General features: G+C 33.3%; 1 protein-coding gene across 9 annotated transcripts in view; it reads right to left on the reverse strand.

The window, feature by feature from the left end:
* Qtman (queuosine-tRNA mannosyltransferase) overlaps positions 1-13020 on the reverse strand; it is a 379404-nt gene that overhangs the window by 19402 nt on the left and 346982 nt on the right. For 8 of the 9 annotated variants that reach the window (XM_078017340.1, XM_078017341.1, XM_078017336.1 and 5 more), the window contains 3 exons: positions 10640-10710; positions 9843-9934; positions 3861-5000 (listed from right to left, as the gene is read on the reverse strand). In XM_078017340.1, the coding sequence (XP_077873466.1) occupies positions 4917-5000; positions 9843-9934; positions 10640-10710 (247 nt within the window). In that variant the 3' untranslated portion in view covers positions 3861-4916. Of the gene's footprint in view, positions 1-3860; positions 5001-9842; positions 9935-10639; positions 10711-13020 lie in introns of those variants that run through there. The other variant, XM_078017334.1, reaches the window with a different exon arrangement.

A 13020-nucleotide genomic window follows, 5' to 3' on the forward strand; every position in this document is an offset into this window, starting at 1 on the left:
TAACTGATGGAAAAAGTAATGCAAGCATTTTAGATTATCCTCCAAGAATAATCAGTTCCTTTTATCAGTTTATGAAAACAATTGGGGGACTTTTTCTAGTATTGAAAGTCATGATCATAGAGCTATGGGAAAGACTAAGCACTCAACTAATGATAGCTAATGCAATGTCCCTTGAAGACACTGATCATAAATTTCAATTTAGAAAAATAGGCTGAGGATGAATGAGGATCCTACTCCATAAGCCATATGTGCCTCTCATGCAGTGAGGGCATCTTGAAGATACTAGGGAAGATCCCTTCCCATGGGTCAGTGGAAATGCCAAAGATGTTCTCGTGTCTTGAAGGGGGAAGGAAACAGGTAACATTTTTGAGGATAGGCCATGTGGTCAGGAGCTGAGAGCTCTGAGCTCGACATGCAGCTCTGAATTTTTCAAGGTAAAAATACAGTGTCTATTTAACATCTGCCTTCATCTTTCTTTCACTATCTTTCAAAAGGGTTTACAGAGCTATAGTTTTCCATCTTGCATTTATAATAGAAATGGAGAGCAGTAGCCTTAAGAATAGGAACTCATGGACAGTGGAAATCTGACTTTCTCCATTGTGTGATCTGATTAAAGGTTGAGGTGAAGACCTTGGTTCCCAATTCCTAGTTAGAGCAGCTTCTGTCATTGTTTGAGGGAAATGGTTTTCTGACTTCATCAATAGTTAGGAAGTCAAGAAATGTTGAAGATACATGGTAGCAAATTTAACTACAAGTTTCCCAGTTATTATAGCTATAATCAAAAGGTATATCTAAAAATAACATTTAAGATATGAAAAATCCATGAAGTTATGTGTAATAATTAGCCTTTATGTGCCATGAGTTAGCTTAAGAAATATTTAATTGTACAATGAATGTGGCTCTCCCTCTGATATGTCCTGCTCTTCCCATTTGTTCTCTGAAGTAACCATTACTTCAAATTTTTGGAATGGAACCACCATTTGACCCAGTTATCCCACTCCTCATTATGTATCCACAGGACTTAAAATCAGCATACTATATTGATGCAGCCACATCAAGTTTATAGCAGCTCAATTCACAATAGCAAAGCTATAGAACCAAACTAGGTGCCCTTAAACAGATGAATAGATAAAGAAAATGTGGTACACAATGGAATATTAATTCCTATCTTTCTTTGGTAATATTTTAATTACATATGCACATATCTTTAAGCACTAGGTAGAAATGCTTGCATCTTATAAAACTTTCACAGTTATGTTTTAATAAATATCTTCAAAGGGAGGGTGTATGACAGATGCATTAATTGTCCTTTATCTCAATTGAAAATTTAAAATGAAACAGGTTTGAATCAGTGGTTTTTACTATACTCTCTTCATTGTTAAGTACAAGATCTGATAATAAATATTCCCTAATTTTCCAGTGAAATAGAAAGGCAGTTAGGGCAATACTTGTCAATAGTCTATTGAAGGGCTCAGTGGTAGAGCATCTGCCTTGCAAGTGTGAGGCCCTGGGTTCAATCCTCAGTACCACATAAAAATGAATAAATAAGATATTGTGTCCCTCTACAGTTAAATAAATATTTTTTAAAATAGTCTATTAAGAATAAGAATAAGAACATGTCAGCATTAAAGGAAAGCATGGAATATCTTTTGAAGACTGATTTTATCACCCATAGAAAATATCTTGAGACAAGTGAAATTTCTTTTGGTCTCATATTTCTGGGTAGCAGATGCTTTTTTAAAAACAGATTTTACTTTTAAAAATATCAAATATAATTAACACCTTCAACATAAAATTAAGTCTTTGTTTCCAGATGCATTTTAAGGTGTTGAAATTAATCCATGCAGCATTCTATGGCTAAGGGTTTCCATCGACTTAGGGATTTTGCTGCTATCTTTATGTGGCATGTCTGAAGGACTGAGAATAAGAACAGGACTTTAAAACTTAACCTTATTTGAAGGATACTTATTAAACCAGGAACATCTTGAAAAAGTTCATTTGACCTGTTCCTGATCAACATGGAATAAATAAGTGGGTTAAGAACTATGTGTGCCATCAACATTATAGAAACATGGAGTAAGTAAATTTAGGGCAAACATCCTAGACATCACATATAGGTCTTGATAATAGGCAGACATTTAAATGAATAAAAGTGAGGGTTAAATTGAAGGTTAAAAAAAGAAAGACAATTTTCAAACAAAAAATACTTAAAACAAGAAATAATGGGAGTATGTGATCTCTTTCTGGAGACTAGGAGAAATAGGAACTAATGAGTCAACTTGTATTCCCAGTTATCCGCTGACTTCAAGTAAATATCTATTAGAGGTACACGGGCACACAAACACATTTACGTATTTTTAAATGCTCAGAATGATACATTCATAAAACTTTTATTGCTTAGGTGTACTAATGCCAAATCCGATAACCTTGTTTTTATAAGTAACAACTTTAATGTAAAGTTTTTATCCTAGAAGAAATGATAGGCACAGCTGAAAATGAACTGATTTGATTTTATGAATGAAGGGAACAAACAAGTAAACATACACAGGTATATTTCAGTATAATATTTGCCAAAATCAGAAAAAAATTAAATATTTTAGATGTTTAATACTTTTTTTTTCACCCTATCAGTTGGTGAGAAAACAAATTTGGATAGTTGATCTGTATATAAGATCCCCTCCCTTTTTTTGTACTGGGGATTTAAGCCAAGGGTGCTGAACCATGGAGCTATATCTGCAACCCTTTTATTATTATTATTATTATTATTATTATTATTATTATTATTTTTAATTTTGAGACAGAATCTTGCTAAGTTGCTGAGACTGGCTTTGAACTCATGATTGTCCTGATTTCTGAGTCACTGGGATTACAGGCATGAGCCACCATCAGGCTGCATATAAGATCTTACCCACCATAAAATTTTCAAAATAGTAAAACTAAACATGACTTCTTGGCTGTGAGATTTATATTATCTCAAGAAGATGTCATCTGTGATGTAGCACCTTTTTGATTGTTTAATCTCATAAAGTATAATTTTGCCCAAGAGAAGTGTCTATGAATAACTTAATCCTATTTTGTTTATATTTATCTAGTTTTGTTTTCAAATGGAGTACCTCTGCTAGATTTCAGGTTCTATAGTCTTAGATTGGAAGCGACTTCTGAAATAGTTTCATGAGTGAGGAGGTAATTTGTTCAGTGACTTCCCTTTAAGTCAGGACTAGAAGCCAGTGGTATGGTGGCCCATCATATACTGTGGACCACATACTGGATGGGGAGAGGAGTCTCTGTTTAAAGACAGAGTTTGTTGTTTCTGCTTCTTATTCTTGCTGTTTCGAAGATTCCAGTACTCATGGACTCTCACTTCTGCTTTCTTTGATTTGCAGGTCTGCCTCTCTCCTGAAGCCTCCTGTGGCTCCCTAACCTTGATCTATTTCCTGCTGTTAATTTTGCTACCTGTCAAATGGGCCCTATTGGATTTCTGTGCCATTGCTTACAAGACTTCTCAGACCTTTTAGAAACCAGAAAGCCAGGCTTGGCCCTTGTCTAGCCACCTCTCCCTGGCTGCTATTCACTATTTGGTGTATAGAAGTTATTCATTTCAAAAGCTAGGAAAATTACAATTTACCTGTCAGTAAACAGAAGATGGTTTATCAACAGACTTTACCTTAATGACTACAAATGTTTACCTCCTGCTTTCCAGAATGCAAAGAAAATCTTGGAAATGTCATAATATCTTACAAACATTTGTAAAACAGATCCTTGTTCATCCGGAAAAGAAACAATTGTATTCGTTGTCTCTGACACTAGGAAAATGTTCAGCGAGAGAAACATACAGATAGATGCACACACTTATACGTAAATGAATATGCTAATTAAAAATTGCAGTGGGCACTTTATTAAAAAACTTATTTTACAATCTAGTCATTCAAAACATTTTTACATCAACAAATACAGAAGCTTGACTATTGGAATCATAAGCGATTTATCTTGAAAAGATTACATTTGTAGCTGGCTAAAAATATTTTTGGAGAATATTTGTATCAAAATTACTGGTTTTGTTAGAAGTATTTTCATTTCTCTATTTTTACTCCTGGAAAAAAAAATTAAGTATCTCGGTATTCATTTTATGGGTGAGGTGGATCCACTGACTGTATATGCCATGTTTGTCCGAATTACAGCTGTTTATCTTGCAACTTTCTTTAAGATTAATTAAATGCAAATGTAACTCTGTGAATCATGGGAATACCTGCCAGACTCCTTATTAATACCTTCACTTAAAAACTCCTGTGCCAGAGAGTCATTAATTTGCTAAAAGAAAAGTGCTAAAGCAGCCCTTTGCCCACAAACAATTCTAAGACGGCTGCCCAATTAGTCTGGTAGTATTCTGATCTTCCTTTCAGGCCCTGTGGCCCTTTGAGGACACAAGAAGGCTCCGATGATAACCTGGCAACCTAGGTAGAAACTCAGCCAAGTGTGAGCGTTTGAAGCTGCAGTTTGGCTGCCATCGTGTCGGCGAAAAGAAAGAATTCAGGCACCATGTCATCCAGTACAAAGGATAAAAACGGATTCAACCGGAAATTCAATGTGGCACCACATATGGGATACATGAGTGCGGTTATACAACAGGCCACATATTTTTTTTGAACAGTCTCCTACATGTGATGCCGAGGACATGTGTAACCATCATAACGTCTCTAGGAATCTGTATTTAATTTGAGTTGGGGTGGTGGCAGGGATTGGAGATCTGAAGCCGCCACAGGTTTGTGGCAGATGGCTCTGTGTCAGCTATGACAAGCAGCCAGGCTCAGCTTCCTCTGCAGATTTTCTTTTCTCTCTGATCAGGTAAATATGGGCACACTCTGGAAAGTTCTTCAGATTCTGCCTTAGGCTGCAAGTTTGTGACTTAGCCCCATCTGTCACAAATCTTCCCTAGGTTCTGTTGTAAGCAGAGACCTGAATTTACCATGTAGGGCTGCCCAAGAAAACGGAGCCATTTCACCCTGTAACGGGGAGAAGGAGAGAAGAGAAAGTAATGAAGAAGCATGAACCACTGAAACACCAAAGGAGGCTGAAAATTCATATTGCAAATTTGCATCCCTTACGTCAATTATATTTCAAAAAGCCACTAAGTAAATGGTCCTTGAGTTCCACCACTTCAGGAAATCCCAGTTTCTGATTGGTTTAAAGTGTCACTATGTTTCCAACTATGGGAGAAAACTACTGTTTTTTTTTTTTTTTTTTTTTTTTTTGCAAATGGGTACATTCTGCTGCATACATATTTCCTGGTTTATGTTAATGGATGACAGCTATTAAAAGTTCATCATCCAACTTTTAACTTTTATAAACACAGGATACATAACACTCTTAAAGAATGTTTTTGCTAATGCAAATTTTACTTTTAAGTGGTAAAGACACAAGATAAATGTCCTTACTATTATTGGGAATTTATAAAGTGCTTCACATTTTTCAAATGTGTTTATATTCATTATTTCATTATAGCAGTACCTCAGGGGGAAAATGCTATTACAATTGAAAAAAAATTCTTTCAGATTTTCAGATAAATCATATAGAGGCCAAAAAATCACCTACAGTCAGGCTGCAAATGAGGAGCACAGAATGACAAAAAAACCTCTAACTGACGGTGATTGGATAAAGCATATCTATTGTGCTAAAGGTTATTGCTTCTATTTTGTTTAGGCAAATCAAAGGAAATGCAAACAAAATAAAATTGAGAGAGAAAGTACAAAAGGAAGGGAGGAAGGTAGATGGAAAAGGAGAGGAAGAAGGGAGGACAGGACAGGAGTGAGAGAGGAAAACACTGAACTTGAGACAAATTTTCTCTTAAATTCTGCCAGTGCAGATTTTGTATATTCTCAATATACCTTAAACATTTAAGTTTTCATTTTTTTAAGGAAAGAGTAAGGACTTTGGAGGTGTGTTCATGCCAGTGACCTTGTTTACATTGAGAATATAAGCTCAGTTAAAAGGGTCCTCTAAAGTGACCAGTGTCTTGAGGGGAACTTAGAGTAGCTTGGCTGTGGTGTGGATGGACCTAGCTGACATAATGAAGACAACCACAAATGGCTTTTCTGGGTGTCAAGTCTGAATTGTACTCTCAATCATTGTTTGGAATGAATTTTAGGCAGAAATCTGAAAATCCTTCTCCTCTACAAATAACATCAGGTTTTAAAGTTCTCTTGAATGTTGAGGAACTTGAAGAACAAACTAAAACTCAGCAGCTATGATCTCAAAAAACTTTAAAATACAGCAGGTCACTCACAAAAAGCAGAAGAAAGAATAGAATCTCTTTCTTTCTCCTTCTCTCTCTCTCTCTCTCTTTTTTTTCCTGCACAGGATATTGCTCAATTTGTAAATAAAAGTAAATGAGAAATAGTGCGGGAATGACATCTCTTCTGTTGGTCCAGGTGGTGTCCACCTCCTTACAACTGCTCCATTTGTACTTGTGTTCTGTTTTCAATGCTGTTAACAAGGGACTATCTATAAATGCTTTTATAAAACATTTTAAAATGAAATGATCAAAGGTTCTCTAAAAGCATGCAGACAAACATTGTTGGAGATTTTCAGTAAGTAACATCACTTAGTAAAAGCGAGGCCAAAAAATACAATTTCATGTTATAGACTTGTTTGGGTTGGAAATGGGGAACTATTGTTAGTCTAAGAAGTAAATCCTTGGATTTTTATTTTTATGATTTCTTCTAGAGACCTGTATTCAAGTTATTCTTATGATTCTGTGAATTGAAACCTGCTTCTTCTATATAAGTTCATGGTCAATGCCTCTGCTTGACCTAGAAAAGGATATATCCCAAGATTTCAAGAAAGTTATAGTCAATGACCAAACTTTTTAAGATGTGGTCTTACATTTTTTTTTTTAAATTGAGAAAATAGTTTTAGATTTTTAAGATTATTAGGAAACATTTAATTTTGGCATGCATTGGATTTCTCTAACAAGCCTAAGAAAAATTGTGTGCATGTATCTCTGTGTGTGTTACTGAGTGCACATTTGTGCATGGTGAATTTAAATATCTCAGGTCTAAAATTTCAGGGAAGAATTCATGAACACAGAGTTCTGTAGTAGAGTCACTTTAAGAAAAAAAGTAAATTCTGTTTCTGCTTTTCAGTTACTAGCATTCTGTTTTAAATCTTGCTTCAAGTTATAGCCCCAAAACTCTCACTCATATTGAAAGTATAATGTCTCATGTGAGAAGAAAGCCAAGTGTTAGTAGCCTTATTCTAGTCATTAAATTTCTAAGTGTGAATCCATATGAAAAATTCTATCCTAAAGTGAACTCTATATGATAAGAAGTGAAATGATTTTAAAATGTAAACTTTTAACAACAAAAAAAAAGAGTAAGGTGTAAAAATGTAAAAAAGAACAAATTAAGGAATTCAGTGACATTCTATCCTTTTAGATCTTAGAAGCATATGTTTTATAAAACCAAAACAGCACTGCCCAATGGGATAAATCTTAAAAAAAATATATACACATTCTCTTCATAGAACACAGAAAAAGTCCTCTTCTATTCCATAGGAAAAATAGGTAAAAAGCTGTCTTGGAGGAAATAATTCTTTAGTATTTAAAGAAAGCAAATGTTACCTGAAAACTTGTATATTTATAAAACCTTAAGGTGAAAAATTACCAGAATTTATTATATCTTTAGAAAGCATATTTTTTTTCAGTTTTGTATCAAAATCCTATTACATCAAACTACATCTGTGGTCCTTCCTTGTGATTTATAACTGAGTACCTTGTAAAATGCCAGTTTCTCTTCATGATTGTGTCTTAAAGTTCTTGATTACTTGTAATTCAGGACAAATTTCTTTAATTTTTGAGATTAATTATTATATACAATATCACAAAGGTCTATGAATGAGGATATATATGAAAGTATAGATTTATAATAAAAATCCATGGTAAAATAATTAAAAATGAATTATACATATAAATTCTTATAAATGCTTAGGCATGAATTACTTATTTATAAAATTTTGAGATGGAGGATTTTATGATGTACAAACTGAAGATATATGTGAGCACTAGCATGTAATAACTCAGTGAAGCAACACTTAACATATAGGTTACATTTTTAGCTGTATAAGGAATGATTTTGTATATTAACAGCATACTACGAAGTTAACATTCTTTCAGAATTTTTCCAGAAGTTGTTTGTAAAACAAATAGTTACAGCAATGTTATGGCAGCAACTGAATTAAAATATTTCAACTGGAGATCTGCTTTCTTTTCTAACTAGAGACAACTTGTTGCAGTAACTTTTGAAACAGTTAAAAATTTGCACATGTGGAATAACAGAGTTAATAAGGACTAACCTGAAGCAATATTAAAAACTGATAAATTTTGATGGTAGAAATATTTCTCTAAATACCTCATCAAAACTGCACCGGAAGGAAAACAAGTCAATAATTTAATGGTAAGCTCAATGAAAATAGGTGTGTGTCATGTGTAGAAAATGAATCCATTTGTACTAAGGCTTAAATCTAGTTCCTTAATTTTCATAATCTTTATATTTGGACAGTCATATGGGAAACTATTCAACGAGTACTGTATATAAACAAAAACTGCTACTGAACTTTAAAAATTAAGAGATGTTTGGGGAAAGCTTGGGGGACTGTGCTCTCTGTGAAGCTTCACATGTGTACGATACAACAGTATTGACTCAAGGAGTGATACTGAAGCCGGGAAGTGTGCAGTCAGCATTTTAAACTATTATGAGCTACCTTCTGAACCATTGCCAAGTTAATAGACAATGAAAGATAATGAGCTTGAAATTGGGTGTTAAATTGCATTTTTGGTTCTCTCCTTTTTTCTCGAAGTTTAACTGTTTCCTGGAGAAACAAAGTCATGTTTTGATGTATCACTATGTAAATATGTATTTTAGGCCATGAGCAAAGAAGAGAGAGAAAAAGGCAGAGAACTGCATTACATGTAGAAGGTTATACATTAACATAGGAAAATTAAAATATGCTAGATTATAAAACTGCTAGATTGTAAACTATACTGAATTTATGTAAAATGAGGATGCTATGTTCAAAGAATATAAAAAGGTATATTACTGATGGCCTAGAGCCACCTTCAAAACTCATAAAGGAAATTTATCCTACTTCAATTACTCAGACTTTTAGGAGGGGCTTTTTTGTGTTGTTGGTGTGACAAAGTAAAATTCCAATTCGAATAAAAGGAAAATGATAATGAATGAGCGAACTGAATGATGATGCTATTTATATATCTGAATTTTCCTTTTGCCTTTGCCTTTCAGAGATGAGACCCAGTCTTAATTCTAAACAAACGGAGGATTGTCATGTCACATTATTAAAGTGGACGAGGGAAATATTCAACTTTTGAAAGTCATCTTTAAAGTAGTTCAAAGATGAACACCAAACTTCACTGATGTCATTCACCTGAATTTTTGAGGATTGAGGATTTCATTATAATGGGAAGAAAGGCTTATCCTCATTAGTATAATTGTAGAATCTTTCCTTTACTTCCTTTTAAACTAATGAGTTACATTAATCCAGGTTCATTTTTATAAGCCTCTTGGGGCTAAATGTAAAGGACAGTCATCTTAGAAAACAATAAATTTTAAAAAAAAGCATGTACCGTGCATTAAGTGCACGTATTTCATAAGACCTAGGTTAATACAACTGGCATCCAGTTTAATTAATCCTTGTTAGTGTAACAACTAATATCCCTCCCTAGCATGTTTCCTTTAAACATTAGTATGTTAATTAAATGTTTTTTTTTTAAAGATTTTTCTTTGTACTTCAATATGGCATTTATACCACGTAAATCTCTTCTCAATAACTACCTTATAGAGATGTTTTCTTATAATATCTGGTCTCTTGCAGAAATTCTGGAGCCTTTTTGAAAGCTGTTCAGGTGTAGAATACAGATATTCAGCTGCAGGAAAAACAGATACATTTTTAATGAAACAAAAACCTCAAAGCACACACTCGATATTAGTCACTTTACTAATTAAAAATGCATATTGCTCTGTGCCGCCTCGTGTTTTACATTATTTAAGCATGATTTTATAAGGTTACCTCAGCTCACAAGGATGTTTAATGCTAAATAAGACTGTGTAGTTGTGCTGTTTAGACATCTCCTTTGGGTGATTAAAATACATTATTCTAATGTAGCACAATGCATATGTGATATATTTAGTGATGAGAATTTTTTTCAAAGAACTGGTACTATAGCCGTATGTACCCTGTACAACAGTTGCATATTATTAACTAGTCAATTGTTTAAATAATTTGGTGTGACTTTCAGTCCTTGATTTTTTTCTCTGTGTATATCATTAAAAAAATCTGTAAGCAATTGCAGCAACACTGACCTGCTTATAAAAATCCATCATTATGGGATGTGTATGCTAACAATGAAGAATGCTATTTGAAAACTTGCCTTTTTTGTTATCTTAAAAGAACAGATGGTAAATATAAGCTTACTCTAATGTATTAAAACACATAAAATTTTCCTTAACACTAACATGTTGACTTGCCAAATAAACAATTGCTCCTGCCTAAGTTTATTTTCAAACTTTCTAATTTAGCATGAATCATGTATTAAATCACAACCAGGACAAAAGCACATTAAAGCAGTTACCTGGAAAAATTTCAGGATAAACCAAATCTTTGGGACAAAGGGGGTAACAACCACAATAAACAGCTTCCAACCTAAGGAAATTTTAGAAAGAGCGTGAGAATACATCAAAAAGACATTATCATCTTAGCTAAGAAAGTGGTTTTGTTTGCCTGAGTTAACAGTAAGAACCCAGAGTTAGCTGGGACAAAAGCATGGTCGGCAGTGCAGTCCTAAAAGCCAAAGTTGCTCTTTTAAAAGATTTTATTGATCATATATGAATTTCATAGAACAGAACTAACAGCATATGTTTTGTTCACTGAATTAATCAAAGCGCAGTGCTGCATTTTTTTTTGTTTTTAAAATACTGTTTAACACATTTTATAATCAGCAGATAAACACATGTAACAACATGGTAAAGTATGGACAGCTTTTCTTAATAATGCTGCAAAGCCTCAGAATGTTCATTTTTCAAAAAATGTTTAAATAAAATAGCAAATACTTAACTTTAGCACTGAAGCCGTAGAAATGATCGAGGCACTTTTAAAAGCAGCAGAAAAAAAATTTACAATCTGTTGTGATGGGACATTTTCATTTTAAGCCCATGCTTCGGAACGATTTGTTATTGTGCAGAATGTAAAACTCTTTCCTTTGTTGAAAAACTCTCATGAAGATTACTTTAATGAACCCTTTGCTTTTTTGACTAAAAATTCAGCTCACTTTCCATTTTATTAGGAAAGGATTCTTTTATTATTAAACAAACCAACATGAAAGTTTCACTTTGTGACAAGATTTCCCCATGGACACCTATGAGATGTTTTCCTCCCCATCCCAGTGGTTAAGGGTTAAGCAGAAGAAAGGTATGACCTCTCCCATGGCTGTGTTAGGTTCACGTTATAACTATTGATCTGACATATAATAAGCTTTAAGGATACCACTGTCATTTCTGTTGGCTAGAAATTATGCAGTGAAATTCAAAACACTCTTTAAAATATGTTTATTTTATGAGAAACTTTGAATTGCATCCAAAATGTTGACCAAAGGCAGAATTTATTTTGAACTGCAGATTTTTTTCAGCCAAAGAATAATTTGAAGTCATGTCAATGTTTACCTTGTTTATTTACAGTGACAAAGTACATGCAATTTAAGCTGTTTTAAGTGGATGATGTTTTCCCTATTTTATTATGTTAAACCGAAATTAGTTTAAAGGAAAAGTATTTATTTTGAGCTGCAAATTTTGGAAAAATGCTGTTAAAAGTTTTGCTTGAGAACTGATAGAAGTTATGAGATAACACAGTGGGAGGGTACAAGTTCTAGTTACCAGTTATTAGTTTCAGAATCCAAACTGATACCAAATATTTTTTTCCTCTACATACACACATATAAATTCTTACTGTAAGCACAGCTGTACCCTACACTGTACTGTAGTATAAAGCATTATGAAAAGTTTTGAGCATATAAACCCGTGATTTCCTTCATGAACCAAAAGAAAACATGCACTTTATCTGAAGACATTCGGTTTCAAATGCTGTGCCAACCGAAAAGCAAATACATATGAACATTCTCTTATAATTATGTAAAATCAAAAGAGTGAAGTCCCAGGCATTTCAGAAAGTGCACATGTTATCTGCTTTTTAATAATGGATTTGAATTAGAGTATTCTGTTCCCCGAAAGAAAATCACAGGCCAACTTACATTTTGAGTCATTGTATGAGTATGTACCATGCCAATTCCTAAAAACCTCTGCTAATTAAAACACTGTATAGTAAGACAAGAATAGCACTGAATGATTTAGGAAGAAAAATTTTATAAATTTTAGATTTCAACTTTTATTTGTAGATTATCTTATTCATGATTATATTTCTAATTAATCAAGGAACAACCACCATCTCTTCTAGTCATATTTTTGATTTGTTAAACTGCTAAATTTTACTGTTTGGACTGTCTTGCAGGACTATGTTTTGAAATAAATGAAATTTATATATTTATTGTCACAAATTTATTATATTTTGTGTTGTTTTGAAAAAAAGATCATCTCATGACAACAATACAATTATTCATCATTTCGATTCTTATGCACTACCAGTTAAATAATAAATAGGGTTCCAATTGATCTATTGTTAAAATGACTAGTAAATGACCTTTTTATTCCAATTAACAAATCATCTGCTAAATCTATGAATCTTAATATTCAGATCTATTCACTTCAATTCATACAATTTATCTGCAAATAGTTGTTGGGCTTTTGATTCTAAATATAATTAGCTGATAATTTTGCTTGGCTGAATTACTTTTCTGGAGGGCCTGCAAAGGCTCTCAGTCGCATTATCTAGCAATAATGAATCTGATAGGTGAAATTTTTTACTGTAATGAGGATGAGACACAGTTGTGACACCTGAGTCTAC

This window comes from Ictidomys tridecemlineatus, chromosome 7, assembly GCF_052094955.1.
Source record: "Ictidomys tridecemlineatus isolate mIctTri1 chromosome 7, mIctTri1.hap1, whole genome shotgun sequence".
NCBI lineage: Eukaryota > Metazoa > Chordata > Mammalia > Rodentia > Sciuridae > Ictidomys > Ictidomys tridecemlineatus.